General features: G+C 39.8%; 1 protein-coding gene across 7 annotated transcripts in view; it reads left to right on the top strand.

Moving 5' to 3' along the window:
- MEF2A (myocyte enhancer factor 2A) overlaps positions 1–21,070 on the top strand; it is a 182,730-nt gene that overhangs the window by 82,883 nt on the left and 78,777 nt on the right. For all 7 annotated transcript variants that reach the window (XM_038747496.1, XM_038747500.1, XM_038747495.1 and 4 more), the window contains one exon: positions 18,113–18,316. In XM_038747496.1, the coding sequence (XP_038603424.1) occupies positions 18,113–18,316 (204 nt within the window). The remainder of the gene's footprint in view (positions 1–18,112; positions 18,317–21,070) is intronic.

Genomic DNA, 21,070 nt, shown 5'->3' with positions numbered 1-21,070 from the left:
CCTCTGGTGCAGTGAGTGCAACAAACAAGGAGGGGGACTGGTTTTTTACATGCAGGTCACTCCCAAAGTGACCACAGCATAGCACCAATGCCTTGCCATAGTGCCATAATACAGCAGACACTGGTGTGATATCACTGATGCCACCTGTCTCTAACCTCCAATCCCCAAATTCCGTTAGCGGATGGGAATTCTCATCACATTTTGAGCAGACTAAGTCCCGTATCTAGCTGAGAGATTGACACTGCTACTTAGGGGACTTGGAAATGGTTTCCTAAGCTTTCAAAAGAACAGCTTGGCTACTTCTTTGTAGCTACACTTCTTACTGTAGGGCTACAAGTAGTCGGTAAGAATCTAATTATCAAGGACTTGCAAAATGTGTGTGCGAAAATTGCCTGTATGATAAAATTTGGAAAATACCTGGAAAGCAGATTTGATCAGCAGAGCAGTCATTACTTCTCCTCCTGTGCAGATCTTAGACAAAAGGACGGCAATATATTTGCCACCTTCTGTTGTAGTTACGGAGTTACGCTTGAGACTTCCTTTGTAAGTTTTCTTTATTTTCACTTTTCCCATATAGGGGCGTTTATTTAGAAGGAGACTTAATGATTGGAATGCATTTCAGGTAACCATTCCCAATGGTGTACTCTACATTTTTCATAATGTAGTATAGTTAAAAAGAAACTATTTGAGCTGAGTTAGTTATTGTCGCCTTTTCCACAATCTGGTTTTAAAGGAAGGGGTGGACTAGCTGGTGGTTCTGTAGAAATTGGTGCCTGGAAACACCAGTATTCCACTGGAAGCTAACCATGAATGGGAGTAGAACTAAGCCAAGAACACGGTATCCCTTCATCTGTAGCAGGTGGAAATGGGGAAAGGAAAAGGAAGGAAAGCTCATTGTGGGCAGGGAATGATTGTTTATTCATTCATTCAATTATATTTATTGAGCACTTACTGTGTACAGAGCACTGTACTAAGCGCTTGGGAAGTACAAGTTGGCAACATATAGAGACGGTCCCTACTCAACAACAGGTTCACAGTCTAAAGGGAGAGACAGACAACAAAGCAAAATGTAGACAGGTGTCAGAATCATCAGAACAAATAGAATTATATGTTTATTGATATACTCTCGCAAGCACTTAGTATAGTGCTCTGCACACTAAGTGCTTAATAAATATGATTGAATGAATGAATAGCCATCTGACAACAACCTCAGGGTAAAAACTGAGCTGGGAGATATATAATCCCACTTCCTTATTTGTCCATTTACAAAAATACACAAACCACACCCTTTCCCCCTTTTTCATCATTAGAATACCAGTACAGTTGTATGGATTGTTTTTATTTCATAGTTTTGAGAGGGGAGTTAGAAGAAAACAGGTTAGTTTGGGACCGGGGTAAGAATGAACAGATATAGGAAGTGTCCAGAGACCACTCCTGCAAATTCCTTTCCATTTAACATCCTCAGTGCTCACACTGGGCTGTCACTACCAGTGATTAATGTTTTAAGTACAAGTTGTGGGACTAGGGTGCTAATCCTGCCTCCATCACTTGCCTGCTGTGTGACCTTGGGCAAGTCACTTCACTTCTCTGTGTCTCAGTTGCATCATCTGCAAAAGGGGGTTTGAGACCATGAGCCACATGTGGGACAGGAATTGGGTCCAACCCGATTTGCTTTTATCTGCCCCAATGCTTAGTACAGTGCCTGGCACATAGTAAGCACTTAAAAAATACCATAATTATTAATACTAGCTGGAAGATCTTATCATACGTTTAACTGTGGCATCAGTAAGACTGAATCACAGTAAAATTTATCCTTTTCTATCTTTTCTGTCTTTATTAATTACTGATAACTTTACTGTAGTAGGTAAAGTATTTTCCCTGGCACAGCAGAATGCCGTTAGCACCTAAATTCAAATTTAGGTGGTGTGGGGGGGCTTGGGGGGAGAGTATCTGCCTGCAATATTTCTTATGATATTGTTGGTTGTGATCCTTAGTTTTATGAAACCCTTAAAATGTTATGCCTGATTCCTTGGAACTCACCTCAAATTTATATTGCAGTTGGACATTTTTAGTTTTTCACTAGAGACCCCTTATTGTTGGAAGTGTAGTAAGAGTTTATTGACCTGCGTGTTCACTGCAAGTTGAACCAGTGGGCCCTAGGAAAAATGGATCAAGGACTTAGTACAGTGCTCTGCACATAGTAAGTGCTTATACACTAAATACCATTGATTAATTCATTCAATCATATTTGAGTGCTTACTGTGTGAAGAGCACTGCACTAAGCATTTCGGAAAGTACAGTACAGCAATAGAAACAAAATGTATTTCAAAAGTCTTAACTGGATTTTCAATATATATTTGGGTGTGTTAAAGGTACACAATCATACTGTTTTTGTATTCTCAGACAGTATGCCAAATATCAGGTAATAATCATCAGTAGACTTAACTTGACAAAAGAAAAATGTGAGGACAGCTAAAAAGCTAACAGAGGCATTTTACTGTTTACTCTTGCTTGAAATTAGGAATTGCTGCCTCATAGATTACTGCAGTGTATTAAAATATTGGAAAATTACTTGATGGACTTTCATCTTAAGGCTAGACCAGATAGATTGCTTAATATGATCCCACAGAACAGATCCACAATTTAAAACCTTGGAAATAATAATTACTAATCCACATCCATTGGATACTCCTCCCCTTTCTACAAGTAATTAATGAGTTGATGACTCTCCATGATGACTCTCCATGATTTACCAACTGTCAGGTTGATGTCAGTTGACCCCAACAGGTTGGGTTTGAACAACACAAAATCAAATATATATACTCAGAGAAGAAAACTACACTGCAAAGATCTTACAATTCTTTGAAAAGGAGACAACATCACTGTAAGGATCATTCTGCTAATATTGGCAGTTGTCAGTTTTAAAGTGAATATAGCATTATGCTGTAGGTTCCAAGTTGGTAGTCCTTTTAGGGAGAATGTCTTTTGCTAAACTGTCATTTTCATTTGTCCCAGCGTTTAATGTTCTATCTTGGTATTGTGATTTTTCCAATAGCCTGTACATCATGAGTCATTTCTGCTCGCCAGGCAAGTCTGTATGCTACTGCATTCCATCAGTTGTCCTGCTAAGCTTTGACATTTAAAGTTTCACTTCACTGTATCTTTATAACGTCTCTTCCTTCATCGTCCTTGCTTGTGGCTCTACCTCTCCAGTTCTTTCAACAGTCATTTGGCCCTGCAAAAGCGCATTGTGACAAGTATTGTTTTGATGCCTAGTTGACCTACTAAATTTCAGTTTCTTGGGGCGGGCCCTGTCACTTGATGTAAAAAGTGACCCATAGAAGATGCCCTAAGCAATAAGGTTTGAGTTAATCAGTCATATGTATTGAACACTTACTTTTTGCAGAGCACTGTACTTACTGACTGCTTGGGAGAGTACAATACAACAGAGTTCGTAGACGTGTTTCCTGCCCACAAGGAGCATACAGTCTAGAGGGGGAGATAGACATTAAAATAAATACGAACATGTACATAAATGCTTGGGGCTGAGGATGGGGTGAATATCAAGCTCTGTGCTCAATAAAAAAGACTGAATAAATGAATCAAACCCTGAAAGGGTAGAAGTGCAAGGGTGGCCCTGAAGGAAGAGGAACTAGGAGAAATGAGGGTTTAGTTGGGGAAGACCTCTTGAAGGAGATGTAATTTTAGGAGGGCTTGGAAGGTGAGAAGAATAATCGTTTGTTGGCTGTGATGGGGGAGGGAGTTCCAGGCTGGAGGCAGGATGTGGTCAGCAGTGAAATAGATGATATTGAGCTACAGTGAGTAGGTTGGCACGAGAGAGCAGAGTGAGCATGCTGTTTTGTGGTAGGAAATCAGTGAGGTAAAAAGTAGGAGGGGGCAAGGTGATTGAGTTCTTTAAAGCCAATGGTAAGAAGTCTCTGTTTGACACAGATGTGGAAGGGTACCCACTAGAGGTCTTGAGAAGTAGGAAAACATGGACTGAACTTTCTGTAGAAAAGCAATCTGGAAAACAGAATGGGATAGGGACTGGAGAAGGGAGAGACAGTGGCAGGGAGGTCAGCAAGGAGTCTGCAGTAGTCGAAGTGGGATAGGATGAGTGGTTGGATCAGCATTGTTTGAATGGAGAGGTAAGGGCAGATTTTAACAATGTCATGAAGGTAGAACCCAACAGGTTAGTAACATTGAATATGTGGGTTGAATGAGAGAGATGAGGATACTGTCCGGGTTACAGGTTTGTGAGGCAGGGAGGATTGTGGTGCTGTCTACAGTGAAGGGGAAGTCACAGGGAGGATGGTTTGGTTGGGAATGTAAGGAGTAAGTTGAATATGACTTTTTTTGGTTAAGTCCTAATTTCATGGTTGAATGGAAAGTTGGATATTTTAACTGCTTTCTAGGCCATCTGTTTCATCTGAACTATGACATCACATGGAACATCTAGGATAGGGGCTTACCTGAGATCACATGGCAGGCCAAAGGCATTACAACCTGAAGTAAAAGGAGTGAAAGGTCCAATGCCCTTGGGAGACTTTACAGGGAGTGACACTTTTAAAATTTGACAATTATATTACACATTCTCAAACTGCTGCATAATAAAGAAGTTCCAGATATCGTTTGTATGTTTCTCAACATTTTAAGCTTTGAAGAACATTTATTTTTACAGTTGGGTAGTAGGTGTGGATTTATCATGGAAGTAATCCAAGAACTGGCTTCCTTTGGGACTGATGTTAGTGTAAGTGAACAGAGGATGGAGGGATATGCAGAGTCAAATGAGGTCATGTTAAAGATTGGCTGATTGCTTGTTTGCATAATTAAAGTTCACTGAGATGGAGTGTGTGGTAGTTCAGACAATGAGACATGGACACAGTATATCCTGAAGTAATTGATGCAACCATAATGAATATTTTTGAGACAAAATTCTGAAATTGGAGGTCATATTGACTTAGATATTTCCTGGGATTTGATGAATTAACAAATGGACAAGGCCTGCCTTTGAAGGATCCAGTAATTCACAGATATCCACATCTCTTTGTTAATAATGACGCTATTTAAAAAAGATCACATGGAGAATTAGAACTTGAAGCAAATTTCAGCAACAGAATAAACTAGAACCAAAGGAGTGAAGAAATGTAAGTGGAATGAGATGAAATAAGCAGTAACAAATAAGGCTTTGGCTGCAATCGCTGCAATACCTAATATGGAAAATGCCGTCTGTAATGAGAGAGAGAGAAAGAGAGAAAGAGAAAGAAAAAGAAAGTTCAGAGCAGGACTAGCACCCATGTTCTTGGCTCCACTAAGGTCTCTACCTGTTTGCGCCACCTGCTGGACTGACCTATTACCCTCTTGAAAACAGTTCCCTTTCAGCATTCATTCATTCATTCATTCATTCATTCAATTGTATTTATTGAGCGCTTACTGTGTGCAGACAGAAGTCAGTGCTAAGTGGATGAATGGTAAGTGGAGGTACCTAGGTAGCCACTTTGGCTTGCCATGGAAGCTCCTCTGAGAGCTCCTGCCACAGCTAAGACTTCTGAACATCTCCTTCCCTTTTTTCTCCTTCCCCTCTGGCTCCTGATTTCCCTTTTCCTTATCTTTCTGCTGATATCTAGTAGTTGTCTCCCTCTGTTCTGCCTTCTCCATATCCAGGACCTGACTCGATCTTGCACTGAACCCCCAACCCTATTTGGTGGCTCCACTGCCACAGATCAAGTGTTCTGGTATGTTTCCATTGGCTTCCCAAAGACCCCCTCTTGCCCTTGACCCAGCGTAACAGTGCCTTGCCTATGATTGGAGCTCAAGACTGTGCACTTGGTTGACCAACTGGAGTGCTTGCCCAGTTTTCTCCTTCATCTCCTTGCTCTACTGCCGCCATCCCTAACCTTTCTGAACTTTGCGGGCACAATTCATAGAGCCTGGCTGCCTTGTCATGGTAATCATGACTGCTCTAATACCCTAGGTCAAGAAGGGAAGAACAGGAAAGACAAGTGAAACAGAAAAAACACTTTTCTTTTCCCCATCGTATTTAAGCCCTGTTTGAGGCATTGTACTAAGCGCTGGGGTAGATACAAGCTAATCAGAGTGGAGACAGTCTATGTCCCAAATGGGGCTCACAGTCTTAATCCCCATTTTACAGATGAGTTAATAACTGTCACACAGAGAAGTGAAGTGATCTGCCTAAGGTCACACAGCATACGAGTGGTGGAGCTGGGATTAGAACACAGGGCATTCTGACTCCTGTGCCCTATCCATTAGACTTTGCTGCTTCTCAAGTCTGAGTGCTGCCAGAAGGCAACATTCATGCTGGGCAGAAATAAAAATGGGACATTTCCTGGGGATGCACTTGGATTTCCACCCTTTATTCATCCCATCCTCAGCCCCACAGCATTTATGTACTTATCTGTAATTTATTATTTTATATTAATGACTGTCTCCCTTTCTAGATGGTAAGCTTGTTGTGGGCAGGGAACATGTTTACCAATTCTGTTTTATTTTCTTCTCCCAAGAGCTTATTACAGTGCTTTCCACACAGTAAACACTCAATAAATATGATTGAAAATAGGATTTGATCTACTGAATACCCAAATCTATGAAATGACAAGCTGCATTGGCTGGGACATAGATACTGTGTATATTATCTTGCCCAGAGAAATCACATCTTTACGAGAGTTTATTAATGATGGACGATCCTATGGCCATTTTACTGTTTAAGTTGGGGAATCAGCAGCCTCGTAATGTTTTGATAAAGGCAACATGATGGTAATACAAGAACAACTTTTAGGACTGTCTCTTCTGAATGTCAGGGGAAAGGCCCAGTTTTTGTGTCTGATATCAGGAAGGTGCTATTCAAGTGTGTGCCTGTATTTCATGCAATACACAAGAATTCTTCTTGAAATTATAGATTGCCCATAATATGAAACATGCGCCAGGAAAGCAAAATTAATAAAATAAGCTTCTTATTCTGTTTGTTCTACAACTCTATCTTGTGTATGGTTTTAAAATAATTTGCACTGTGGCAACAAGTTTAGAAATAGGATGCATAATCTGCCCTCAAAATACTTAAATTTCCTCATTTCTTCAGCTTGCATTGTTATGTTGTTACTTCCATCAACTGGGGCCAAAATTATTTTTTAGAGGACTTAACTTGAAGCCCACTCTAAGTGAACTTACATTGAAAGGATTCTGCCTTTTTGACAGCAATCCATGAGTTCATTCAGTCCTATTTATTGAGTGCTTATTGTGCACAAACGACTTTATTAAGCCCATGGGAGAGTACAATACAATAACAAACAGAAAAATTCCCTGCCCACAATCTCACACTGTAGAGGGGAAGACAGGCATTAATATACATACATAAATAAATAAGTTCTGCACTGCTTTGCAAATTTACCGCTCGAAAATATTTTAAGCCTAAGGCTGTTTGTGTCCCTAACCTAAACGGCATTATAGACATTAAGGATTGAGCTTTTAGTTCCTGCAGAGTGAATACACAGCTCTCTTTTTTCATTTTGACCTTAATTCTTCTTATGTAAAACTAAGTTTACGCCTCCTTCTTTTGCATAGTCATCTCAGAAAACACATTTCTAGTTTAAAGTGAGGGACATCCAAACAGATATTATTCATATGTAGTCAGTTCTGCTGTAGTGTGTGTTTTCATTACATGAAGTCTGGATACAATGCAATTCATGAGTCAGAGCGAATAGATGAGGTTTTGGGGAAAAAAACAGCAAGAAAGAGAAATAAAGATGAGATCCACAATATTGCTTAATGGAGAATTATAATTTCTCTTATTTGTAAGGAGGTACTAGTACATTTAGTTTATTCCATTATTATGTTAAATCTTTCAGAGTAGCTGTATCTTAAGGTATAGTCATCACTTCCCTTCCTTTTCCTATTATTTTTGTCCATTGTATTGCTACTTCTTTTCCACCTCCTGTGTTAGCTTTCAAAACTGATTCTTGAGATACTTAAACAACTGTTAAATGACTCTGCCAGTTAACTTGGAGTTCAGTGTTCAGGATGAATAAAATGGAACTTTTTAAATAGGGACAGTCTTGAATTTATAGAAAGGATCTTAAAGAACTTACAGAAAGGAACTGCATTTCATATATATATATGTCATTGAGATACTTCACATGAGTATAGTATCCTCTCAGTGTCCATTTTCACTAGATAGTAAGCTCCTTCAGGGCAGGGATCTTGTCTACCAACACCAGTTGTACTCTCTAAGCACATAGAATAATGCTCTGCATGCAGAAAGCTCTGTATAATCCTTTGATGGATTGCTTGACTGATTCCAGTGAGCTTCTACTGAGTGCAGATAACTAAGTTCTTAGTATTCTTGGGACAGAACACAAAGCCCATATTCTTAGCAGTCCAGGCCCTTGTTGTCTAATAGGGAGATTGACTAAAATTATTTGCAAATAGAGGGAGCAGGTAGTAATGTAAATATGTTGAGGTGAAATAGCAAAATAAATACTTGATCATTCCCGTGGTTATGTATATAAAGGCTGAGGATAGAAATAAAATATGTAATAAAGGTGGCTGTTGGGTTTATATGATTAGAGTGGTGTAATTTATAGTTAGACTGTGAGCCCACTGTTGGGTAGGGACTGTCTCTGTATGTTGCCAACTTGTACTTCCCAAGCGCTTAGTACAGTGCTCTGCACACAGTAAGTGCTCAATAAATACGATTGATTGATTAGGGAATTTAAGTGCTTAGTATGTGTCAAGCCCAGTTCTAATCCCTGAGGTAGATATAGGTTAATCAGATGAAACAAAGGCCCTGCCTCACGTGGGGCTCACAGTCTAAGACGGAAGAGGAACAGGCATGGAATCCCCATTTCACTGCTGAGAAAACTGGGGTACAGAGAATTAATAGTAATAATAATAATGATGATGGCATTTATTAAGCACTTACTATGCACTGTTCTAAGCGCTGGGGGAGATACAAGGTGATCAGATTGTCCCACGGGGGGCTCACAGTCTTCATCCCCATTTTGCAGATGAGGGAACTGAGGCACAGAGAAGTGAAGTGACTTACCCAAAGTCACACAGCTGACAAGTGGTGGAGCCGGGATTTGAACCCGTGACCTCTGACTCCAAAGCCCGGGCTCTTTCCACTGAGCCACGCTGAATTAGGTGACTTGCCCAAGGTCACACAGGAGGCAAATGGCAGAGCCCAAATTAGAATCAGATCCTCTGACTCCCAGGTCTGTGGTCTTTCCACTAAACCACGCTGCTCCTGTGAGTTGCCTGGGGAAAGCTTCTTCAGGGAGGTGGGATTTTAGAAGATGGGGAGATGTGATCCGGTGCATTTCAAGGAAAGGGAGTTCCTCTCATTCCACTTGATCAACTTGCAGAAAGTTTCCCACCCTGTTTTCCGTTCCACCCCTACCTGTAAGCAAAGAATCTAGCCCCATTTATTCAGTGTGGTTCTTGAAAATGGGCCCACCATGAAGATTTTTGCCAAACCAGGATACTGGAGGTGGAAATAAAATTTAGATCAAATTTAAAATAGAATAGATAATTACTTTTGATCACCTGACAGTGCAACATGCAGTAACAGTCCTGTCCATAGAACAGTGCTTGACACACAGGAAGTGCTTAACAAGTACTATTATTATTAGTACTATTATTATTATTAATAGTTGGAGAAAACACTTTGGTATTAATAAAAATTAATGAATAGATGAAGTAAAGGCCAGAATGAAAGTAGAAATTAAATGTACTTTGTTAAAGTACATTTCATAGTGGGGCCCTATATTAGTTTGTTATGCTAAAATGTTAGCTAAGTGGTAAATCTAGAAAAAAAACAAGCAAAGGCTGGAAATTCTATGGCGATTTAATTCTGATTTTAAATCATTTGCAAACATTTATGGCTGTTTTGAGAGTGACTTTTCAGAGTTGTAATAGTTTACAGAAAATTTAATTGGTAGAGGATAGATAAGAATCTTAAGCTTTTCATTGTGAAAGGAATTAATAGACCATTTAAAAAAATAACATGGCTGTAAGCAATACCATCTTGTCTCAATAAAGTCGTGGCTTTGAGACTAAAAGTGAAACTACTTTTCCCTTCAATAGTGTGTGTATTCAAAACAGAACTTGATAAAGTAGGTTTTGAAATTACAGCTGGCAGCAGAAGGGCCCAATTGTGGAAGTATTTCTTTTGTTCTGTACCTCTCCCCAGTAAGCCTTTCCCATACTATGTGGGCATCTTGGGTTTGTCTTTGCATATACTAGTTAAGCTACTGAATCTCATTTTGTCTTCATTGGATCATTTCTGCATCTGATAATGAGTTACATGGAATTTATCTCAGATCTTTCAAGATTTAAGCAATTTTACCAGTCTTGAGAAACATCAGATCTTCTATATAAACCATTGATGCCATTGACCCATCCCTGAGGGCACCACTCCGATGACCCCAAGTTAATCAGTCATGCACCTTTTTACTTTGGAAAAGTACTAGAATGGTTATTACTAATTGGGAAGAAAGTTAAAATAAGTGCTTAGTAGTTACAGCAGGAGAGCAGGAACTTAGGTAGGAAAAAGGCAGGTAAAGGCCTTACTTGAGGAACCACTTTGTTATCCTTGCCACCATCAAGTAGCTGTTCAAGACCCTGGTTCCATTTTCCAGAATCAACATTACTGACAAGTCTTACCTACCACCACGTCTCCATTTCCCTTTTTATCAAGGCTCTTTTCTTCTGTGCCTGCATCCTTGCCCACCTCATTCCCATTCTTTGACTTGTCAGATAACTTGACTATAGGAAAATAAATACTTATCATGGTACACTGTTTAGTAAGGAACATTCAGGGCAGGCTGTTGGTATTGAAATACTGGAGGAAGCGAGATTGGTTTAATGTCAAAAAAAATAAGCAAACACAAAACCCTGAAACAAACATTTTCGCCTATAAAAAGAATTACTCCTTTGCCATGTATTGTGGAAGAGAGGTGAGAATGAATTTGTAATAGCTTCAAAGAACTTAGTCAAGTTGAACATACATAATGTCCGCTGAGAACTATTGTGGTTTTTGTTAAACACTTACTGTGTACTTATGTCATATTTTTATATTACATATTATAAATTACTTATTCATGTTTGTTTCCCCTTCTAGACTGTAATCCCGTTATGGGCAAGGAACATTTCTGAAGATTCTGTTGCACTGTACTCTCCCAAGGGCTTAGTACAGTGCTCTACACATTGTAAATACCATTGATTGAATGATTGATCGATTGTTGAGGTAGATACAGGATAATCAGGAAAGACACTGTCCCTGTCCCACATGGGGTTCACAGTCTAAATTGGCAGGAGAACAGGTATTGAATCCCCATTTTCAGATGAGGACACTGTGGCCCAGAGAAGTTATGTTGACATGTCCAAGGTTACACAGCAGGTTAATGACAGAGCTGGGATTAGAATCCAGGACCTATATCCTTTTTACTATTATATTATTAAGATGATGAGAACAGAATATTCCATCAAAACTTCCAGGTTCTCAAATCTTATGCACCTTTAATAGGTTTTCTGCTATTAGAGGGTTTAACACAAGGAAACTGAAGCATTTCATCATGAATTCTGTTAATTTGTAAATAAACATTTAACAAGCCTGGTGCCATTGACCCTCCTAGTGTGATACTTGTTTGCTTCTAAATTTATATGTGCAGCCCTTGGGTACAGTTAAAACCCACATTACTCTTAAGTAATATATTTGCTGCTGGCTGCAATAGCCACATTGGAGGTACGTTGCTACTTTACTGAAGCATCTGCTGGCCTTCGTCTCCAGGTAGTCATTGAACAATAATTCAAATTTGTCAGTGTAACTGGCTTCTTTAAAGAAGCTTTGGAGAAGTCAGTCAAGCACAATAGTATTTATCGACTGTTTACTTTCTGCAGAGCACTGTACTAAGCAGTTGGGAGAGTGCAGTACAACAGAGTTGGTAGACATATTCCCTATCCACAAGGATCTTATAGTCTAGAGGGTGAGACAGACATTAAAATAATTACGGATATATTCATAAGTGCTGAGGGTGGGGTGAATTTCAAGTGTTGATATTCAAGGGTACAAGTATAAGGGTGGTGCAGAAGGGAGAGGGAGTAGGGAAAATGAGGACTTAGGGAAGACCTCTTCGAAGAATTGTGATTTTTATAAGGCCCTGAAGGCTGGGAGAGTGATGGTCTGTAGGCTAGGAAGGGGGAGGGAGTTCCAAGCCAGAGGCAAGATGTGGGCAAGGGGTCAGTGGTGAGATAGATGAGATTGTGGTACAGTAAGTAGGTTGGTATTAAAGGAGGGAAGTTTTTGAGCTGGGTTGTAGTACGAAATCAGTAAGGTAATGTAGGAGGAGGCAAGGTGATTGAGTGCTTTAAAGCCAGTGGTAAGGAGTTTCTGTTTGAGGTGGAGGTGGATGGGCAGATTGAGGTGTAGGGAAAGATGGGCTCAACTTTGTTTTAGAAAAATGATCCAGACAGCTGAGTGAAGTATGGACTGGAATGGGGAGAGAGAGAACACAGGATGGTCAGCCAGGAGGGTAGTGCAGTAGTCAAGGAGTGTTAGCATAAGTGCTTAGATAAGCATAGGGGAAGTTTGGATGGAGAGGAAAGGGCAGGTTTTAGCAATGTCTTGAAGGTACAGTCCGACAGGATTTGGTGACAGAATATGTGGATTGAAGGAGAGAGATGAGTCTGACAATGCCAAGGTTACAAGTTTGTCAGGCGTAGGATGGTGGTGCACTCTGTGGTGATGGGAAAGTAGTCAAGGGGAAGACAGGATTTAGGTGGGAAGAAAATGAGCTCAGTTTTGGACATTTTAAGTTTGAGGTGTCGGAGGAACATCCAAGTAGAACTATCCTGAAGGCAGGAGGAAATACGAGGCTGCAGAGGAGGAGATGGGTCAGGGTGAGGGGTATAGATTTGGGAATCATCTGCAGAGAGATGGTAGTTGAACCCGTGGGAACAAATGAGTTCTCCACGGGCATGGGTGTAGATGGAGGATAGAAGGGGCTACTTAGATCTGACCTTGAGGGACTCCCACATTTAGGAGAGTGGGAGGCAGAGGAGGAGCCTGCAAAAGAGACTTGAGTGGCCAGAGGTGAACCAAGAGAGGACAGTGTCAGTGAAGTCCAGTTTAGATAATACTGCTGAGAAAGAATTGATCAGTGGTGTTGAAGGTAGCCGAGAGGCCGAGGAGGATTAGGCTGGAGTGGAGACTATGGCAAGAAGGGGATCATTGGTGACTATTGAAAGGGCAGTTTCCATGGAGTGAAGGGCGCAGAAGCCAGATTAAAACAAGAGGGAAATACTAGTAGAAATATTTAATAATAATGCTAATTTTGATAATTGTTAAGCTCTTACTATTTGCAAAACACTGTACTAAGTGCTAGGGCAGTTACAAGATAATCAGGTCAAAAACAGTTCCTGTCCACATGGGCTCACAGTCCAAGTTGGGAGGGAGAACAGGTATTTTTTCTCCACTTTACAGGTGAGGAGTTTGAGGCACCAAGAATTTAAATGACTTGTTTAAGGATTGTGCTCTCTCCACTAGACCATGCTGCTCCTTGTGTGCACCTGGATTTCCCTGCCTCTGCTCTACCCCAGGTTACTGTCCTTGTTTTTGCTTCAACAGCAGTTGCTGTTCCTACTCATTTTCTTCCTCATCTTTTTCTTTTTTTAATTTTATTTTAAGGTATTTGTTAAGCACTTCCTATCTGGCAGGCACAGTACAAAGTGCTAGGGTAAATACAAGATGATCATGTTGGACACAGTCCTTATGTCCCATATAGGGCTCAAAGTCTTAATCCCCATTTTATAGATGAGGTAACTTAAGCACAGAGAAGTTAAGTGACTTGTCCAAGGTCATGCAGCAAACAGATGCCAGAGCTAGGATTAGAACCCAGATCCTCTGACTCCCATGCCTCTTACCCAGTGCTCCCAGTGCTCTTTCCACTAGGCCACACTACTTCTCATCCAGGCCTTCTGCCCCAGGGGGCCATAGCTTTCCTGTGCTGTTTAACTGCTTCCGTAACTCAAGAATCGAAGGTCCTGACATTAGGTTTTACTAATTGCCTTCTGTTCATCTTACTTTCTCCTCTCTCCTTTTCCACCTCTGCCTATTACCTGGCACTTTCACAGAATTGTTGACTGTCGACATCTCTAAGGCAAGTAGAGTGCTCAAAAGCAGTGACCCAGACTGGTACAATTTATACTCTCCCTCCATATACAGAGAGTGGGGAGAGAAAGAGAGAGAGTTGGGATATACTAAATGTGATTAATCAAGCCTGAAAAGTTAGGGAAACATCTGATGTCTTATTTCCAGGCCCTTTGACAAGGCGTAGTCTGGTTTGCCTCACCCAGGCATTTCCCCCTTTCCCCATTTTCTACCACCTAGAACACTGCCTACTTTCAAATGTTGTTTGGGTCCAGCCCTTCCGGGGACTTCTCTTACAGCCTTCCAGCAGCAACAGTATCTGTTGTTCCCTGTCTTTTTTTTTTTTTTTCAAATTTGGAATTAGTGGGTTTATCCAAATAACAAAAAATAAAAGATTATATTGAAAAGTTTACTAGGAAAACTTTTTAACAGTACAATGATGCATGCAGAAAGAGGAAAAAATAAAAACTTGCCTGTGTGCCTTGAGTTCAGTGCAGGGTCATGGCATTGCCTAGAAGTGGATGAATCTGTACAGGACATCTGAGCAGAGCTGAGATAATGCAGTTCTAATCTGTTTAACCCTGAAGTACTAAGGTCGTTGTGGGCTGGGAATGAGCCTGCTAATTCTCTTGAATTGTACTCTCCCAAGTTGTTTGTACAGCCATGTGTCTGCTGTGTGACCTTGGGCAAGCCACTTAACTTCTCTTTGCCTCAGATACCTCATCTGTGAAATGTAATTAAGATTGTGAGCCCCAGGTGGGACAGGGACTGTGTTCAACCTGTTTAGCTTGTATCTTCCCCAGCGTTTAGACTGTGCCTTACACCTAGTAAGCACCTAGCAAATACCATTATTACAGTTAGTGCTCAATAAATATGATTGATTGAAGTAGCCAACTAGGTTCTTCACAAGGGAAACGAACCAAGGAGCCTGGAAATCATTGGCTTGCTAGTTTACTCCCTAAGTTTTGGAGCTGTTCTAGTTCTACTCCAAATTTTTGGGTGCAGTTCAGATTTACTTGTCGAACTTCTCTTGGAAGTAGCAGAGTGGGCCCAGGAGTCACCCAAACTTTGATTTGTTGGAGGATCAGTTGGTCAAACCTTCACTCTCAGAGTTCACAGATGTAGAAATTCACTTCTGTCCAGAATCTCCCAGATCTCTGAAACCCTGAGCCAAATGCTACTAAATATAGAGAGCAAGAAAGTCAGAATTACTAGTCTCTCTTTGGAGGCACCTGAGCAGGTCTGTCCTCCTAGGGAAACTGTGGGCATGATGGCATTCAGCTAAATGATGACAGGTAAGAGAATATAACGTCTGGGACTTGGTGTCTTAGAAAAGTCAGAAAAATGCAAGTTGAAAGGATACCAGAGATTCCCTTTATTTTTTCACATAGGCCTCCCATACCAAACTCATCATTTGCAGGTGAGTTGTGTGAATTGACCAAAAGTCACCGGAAGTTTGTCTAGTTTCTGAGTTTCTAACACAGTGCTTTTTACTTAGGGCATACTCAAATGGTGCTGAGTATTGCTGAATCATTTTAGGACCAGAGTGACAATTAGGTTTCACATTTTTCGTCTGCTTCAGACCACATTAAACTGCTTTAAAAATCCATTCAATTAGGGCTTCTTCCAAGATCACTGTTGGTCTTCTCCAGTGAAAACAGAAACCAAACCTCCCACTCTTGCTTTGCATTTATTTTCCTTTGCTATCTTTTTTCCACCACAGGATACAGAGTCATAGTAATTTCTCCTGTCTAGATATTATCGTGAAATGGGAATAAGTAATTCTTTTCCCTTTATGATTCCTTCTCTAAATCTCTGAAAGGGAAAGGGGCTCTTCCAAAATACAGAAAATCAACTTGCACATTAAATGCACTCTGAAAATTCTGAAAGAAATTATTTGCTTGTCATCTTCCTTCCAAGTTGCTTGTTACCAGTTGGTATTTTCATATTTTGCTTATTTTCCAAGGATTTTTTTCTGTTTCTCAAAAGTTTAAGGTGAAAAAGACTATTAGACCCTTCAGTTATCCTATGACACAGGACCTATGTTCAATCAATTGTATTGAACGTTTCCTATGTGCAGAGCACTCTGCTAAGCCCTAGGGAGAGTACAGTACAGCAAAATTAGCAGACACTTTCCCTGCTCATAACGAGCTCATGTTCTTGCAGAAACACCTATTCAGGAAAATTCTTGTTGTAATGCACAGTATTTAAAGTCGCACGGACTGCCATTTTTTTTTTTTTTTTTTGCTCAGTAGTGCTGCATCCTGATACACACAGGAGAATCAGGCAGAAACTCCTCACCCTCGGCTTCAAGGCTCTCCATCACCTCGCCCCCTCCTACCTCACCTCCCTTCTCTCCTTCTACAGCCCAGCCCGCACCCTCCGCTCCTCTGCTGCTAATCTCCTCACCGTACCTCGCTCTCGCCTGTCCCGCCATCGACCCCCAGCCCACGTCATCCCCCTGGCCTGGAATGCCCTCCCTCCCCACATCCACCAAGCTAGCTCTCTTCCTCCCTTCAAGGCCCTACTGAGAGCTCACCTCCTCCAGGAGGCCTTCCCAGACTGAGCCCCCTCCTTCCTCTCCCCCTCCTCCCCCTCTCTATCCCCCCCGCCTTACCTCCTTCCCTTCCCCACAGCACCTGTATATATGTATATATGTTTGTACATATTTATTACTCTATTTATTTTACTTGTACATATCTATTCTATTTATTTTATTTTGTTAATATGTTTGGTTTTGTTCTCTGTCTCCCCCTTCTAGACTGTGAGCCCACGGTTGGGTAGGGACTGTCTCTATATGTTGCCAACTTGTACTCCCAAGCGCTTAGTACAGTGCTCTGCACACAGTAAGCACTCAATAAATACAGTTGATTGATTGATTGAGAATGATCCCTGATTTTGCCATCATATTATAGCCAAAATGTATAGTGAAAATGCACATTCAGGCGAAGTGTTTGTGTTATTCCCTCAACAGTGAGTATGTATGTTGCTGAAAGTAAAGGAAAGTTATGGTATAAAGAATGCCTTTCCTGTAATTGGTCCCAAACTTGTCTTGCAACTATGTTCAAATGTTGTTGTGTAAACAGTGTTTAACAAAGAGTTTCTAAATACAATCATTCCCTTAATGCACAGGAAATGTATCCATTTGTTATCTTCATGAAAGGTAAACATTTGTTTGGAAAACCTGTGTCCTAATTTACAAGGGCTCATTTGGAAGTAGATGCTGCCAACTAGAGAAATTTTTTTTGAAAAAATCCCTAGCTTTAAAGGGCTGTTTGGTTGCTATAGCAATATCAGCGATTAGCTGAAGTGAATGGTTTGAAAGAGGTTTTAAAGTTCAGAATCAGCTGTGATACAAAATACTCTTAACTAGATAGCTATTTAATCTTCTCTGGGCTAGCAGTTCTACTGTGAAGACAGGGAAAGTGGGGAGTGGACTTTCCCTTGAAGAGAGGCATCACTGTGATGATATTCTATAGGAAAAGAAAAAGAAAAAATCTTATCAGTTCGCTTGAGGGTTGCTTTTCATCTTCCTTCCATTAAGTGGAGTATCCTATCTTTGTCTGAAGAGATGGTCTCCTCTGTGAATCACTGGCTAAGTCCTGCTAAACCACCATATCTAGTCAAACTCTTTTTAAGAATGCCAACATTTTGCATTCGGTAAAGGTGTTAAAATTGCCTGGCATCTTATTATAACAGCCTCTGTGGCTGCGATACATATATTGGCTATTTAATTGTGAAAACATGGTTGACTCGGAAGTAATTATGTACAAATTCTAATTTTTTTTTACATTTTGGATTTTTTTTAAAGGAATAGGACTTGAAACACATTGGACTAATTACGTGTTTGTATACATAATACATGAGAAACTAAGCATTTTAAGACTTGATAGTCCATGAGATTTTAATATTTCTGTTTTGTCACTTTTTTTTTTTTTTGTGTGTGTGTAGGTGACCTTTACCAAGAGAAAGTTTGGATTAATGAAGAAAGCCTATGAACTTAGTGTGCTCTGTGACTGTGAAATAGCACTCATCATTTTTAACAGCTCTAACAAACTATTTCAGTATGCCAGCACTGATATGGACAAAGTTCTCCTCAAGTACACAGAATATAATGAACCGCACGAGAGCAGAACCAACTCGGATATCGTTGAGGTAACATACATGTCCAGTAATGACTGATTTGAAAGATGAAATACTTTTTTCTTTTAATATCTCTTAAAACTTGGTTTTTTAAAGTTCAAGTTTTCAATCAGACAGGCTGTTCAGTTATAAAATAATATGAGAAGGTTACATATATCCCTTTATCCTTCCAAGTTTCATAACCATCAAGTAGACTGCAGGACTCTCATTACTGCATTATGAGACTTCATCTTTTCCTTGCTTATACCCCACAAAATATTTAATTTGGGGTGCCAAATTGTGGCATTTTATAAAGTCCCATATTTTGTCTAGTTTAAGGCATGCCAACATCAGAAAAAGGTTTGAGTAGTTGCTGCTATGTTCTATAAATTGATTACTCACAACAATGAATAATTTTAATATGTGTAGTTACCATTAATCTTCTAATGAAACTGAAATGATAAAGGAAGCAATATTTTTTGTTATTGTTCAATATGAAATTCTGAACACATTCTTTTTTAAAATCAGTTTTTATAAATATTCATTAAGGTTTAAATGATGAGAATTAGTTTCATTGAAAACAAGTACAGTTCTAGAAAATGGTAAACTAAGTAAAAAATACACTCTGAAGGGATGAAACTATGTGTTTAAGCATACAGATTTTGCTTCCAGGCATGGATTAGGAAATTCATCGTCTAATTACACATACATTCTCATTTAATTTGGCCACTTAAAATACATTTTCACTGCAACCATCCATTGTACAATTTTGTAGTTTTGTGAACAATGTGTGCTAAATTTTGTGGACACAATACCACAGTTATTTCTTATACTGATCATTTTTCAGCTGCTACCCCCTAAAAAAATTAAGTGTTCAAATTCACTTAAAAAAGAACTAAAGTGTTATTAATTACTCTGGAATTCCCTGATATTCTTACCTTTTAGATAAGGTGATTTCTTTTTTCCTATAAGAAAAATGGAAATGAACAGCAAGACCATCATCTTGTTTGCATGATTTGTTCAAGGTTTTGTTTTTAGGGATCCTCGTTTTTGAAATGGAGAAAATAGATGTTACACTAGCGATATTAACTTTCTTAATTTGTTGTAAATATTCTCAGCAAGTATGCATCTTCTTGTCATTTAGTTAAAAATCATGGCATAGAAGGAGTTGTTTGGAAAGTCTCCCTGCTTCTCTAGTGGGCTTGGGTGAGTCAGAGGTGGGCTGGGAGAAAGTGGGGATGGGAGAAAGGAGCAGGAGTATGCATGGGAGTATCTAGGTAGGTAGCAGGGAAGGCTAATGAGGCAGTTTAGTTAACTGGCAAAACCCACCCCAATGTTACAAATCCTCCAAGCCAGGGACTTTAATGAACTCCAGCTCTTCACAGTCCTGTGATGTTGAAGCCCATAACTTTTGTCTGATAAACTGAATCGGTATTTGGCAAGACTTGAAGACGCTTTTAATTAAACTACGAAACTAATTTCCCTGCTCTCCTTACTCCACAGAATTGAACTAAGGTTCCTTCTCTCCTTAGCCCACAGAATTGTTCACTTAAACTTAGTTATCATTTCATAATTATTATTTAACAGGTTTGAAGGCACATAGTGTGTAAGTTCGAATTCAAAACACTTGTACCTGATGTTACATCATAAATCCTCTTTCTAATTTAACTGACAATTTCCAAATAGTTTTTCTGGCGAGCTCTTAATTCCATATAAATGTAATTCTGTGGCCTTAAGCCTTCTGAGAGTAGTTTTAAAATTGACCTACTCATAGTAATAATAGCAGAGCAATAAATGCCATTGGAAATTATCTGGCTTCACTGAGGAATGAGAAGATACCATCCACCGTTTTTGTGTGTGTGTGTGTGTGTGCGCGCACAAGTTCTTCTTGACGCTTGAAAATTTAGATTGCCCTCACGTTTAAAAAGTTTATTTCTTTATAGGTTACAAATAGAACTGGGTAGATTTGTCTTCAAGACTTTACTAAATTGCTTTTATGTTCATTCATTACAGTTGTGATCAATTAGCAAAGATTAAAAGGGATTCTTTAGGTTAATAATTGTAATAATTATGATCTTTGTTAAGCATTCTTTCAGTCATATTTATTGAGTGCTTTCTGTGTGCAAAGCACTCCACTAAGCGCTTGGGAGAGTACACTTACTATGTGCCAAGCACAGTTCTAAGCACTGGGGTAGATACAGTGTTATCAGGTTGGGCACAATCTGTCCCACATGGGACTTATGGTCTAGGTAAGAGAGAGTAGGACTTAATCCCCATTTTACAGATGAGAAAACTGAAGCACAGATAAGGTGTGACATGCCCAAGGTGTCACAGCAGAAATAAAACCAGCTCAGTAGCCCAACAGCCCTGCCACCCAACCTGGCACCTATTTTAGGACACCTCTATTTCTCCTTCAGTAAAGGGGTTGCAGTCTTGGAGAGCCCTGTGTTAAAAACAAATTTGCATTTTTGTAGTAGCTGCATCCAACTGGATGTGCACAACTTTTCTTCTGACACCTCAGTGGCCTGCATCCAAATAGGTTCATCTTGTTGGAAAAATATTCCCTAATTCTGCTGCTGTGTCCTGGTCCAAGCATAAGGTGAGAACATACCTTCTCAGCGTCTTTTCCCACAACATAGTTTTACTGCAGTAAAATATTGAGAATCCTAATTTTAAAATAATAAATTTAACTGGGTTTGTGTAAGAAGTACAAACATTAGAAGTGGGTGAATGTAAAGAACTTGTCGAATCATTCTGGGAGCAAGAGCAGGTGAATTAGTGTGCCAC

The sequence above is a fragment of the Tachyglossus aculeatus genome, chromosome 5, assembly GCF_015852505.1.
Source record: "Tachyglossus aculeatus isolate mTacAcu1 chromosome 5, mTacAcu1.pri, whole genome shotgun sequence".
In the NCBI taxonomy this organism is placed as follows: domain Eukaryota; kingdom Metazoa; phylum Chordata; class Mammalia; order Monotremata; family Tachyglossidae; genus Tachyglossus; species Tachyglossus aculeatus.
The sequence above is the reverse complement of the archived record's forward strand: the minus strand, read 5'-3'. Positions and strand labels throughout refer to the sequence as shown.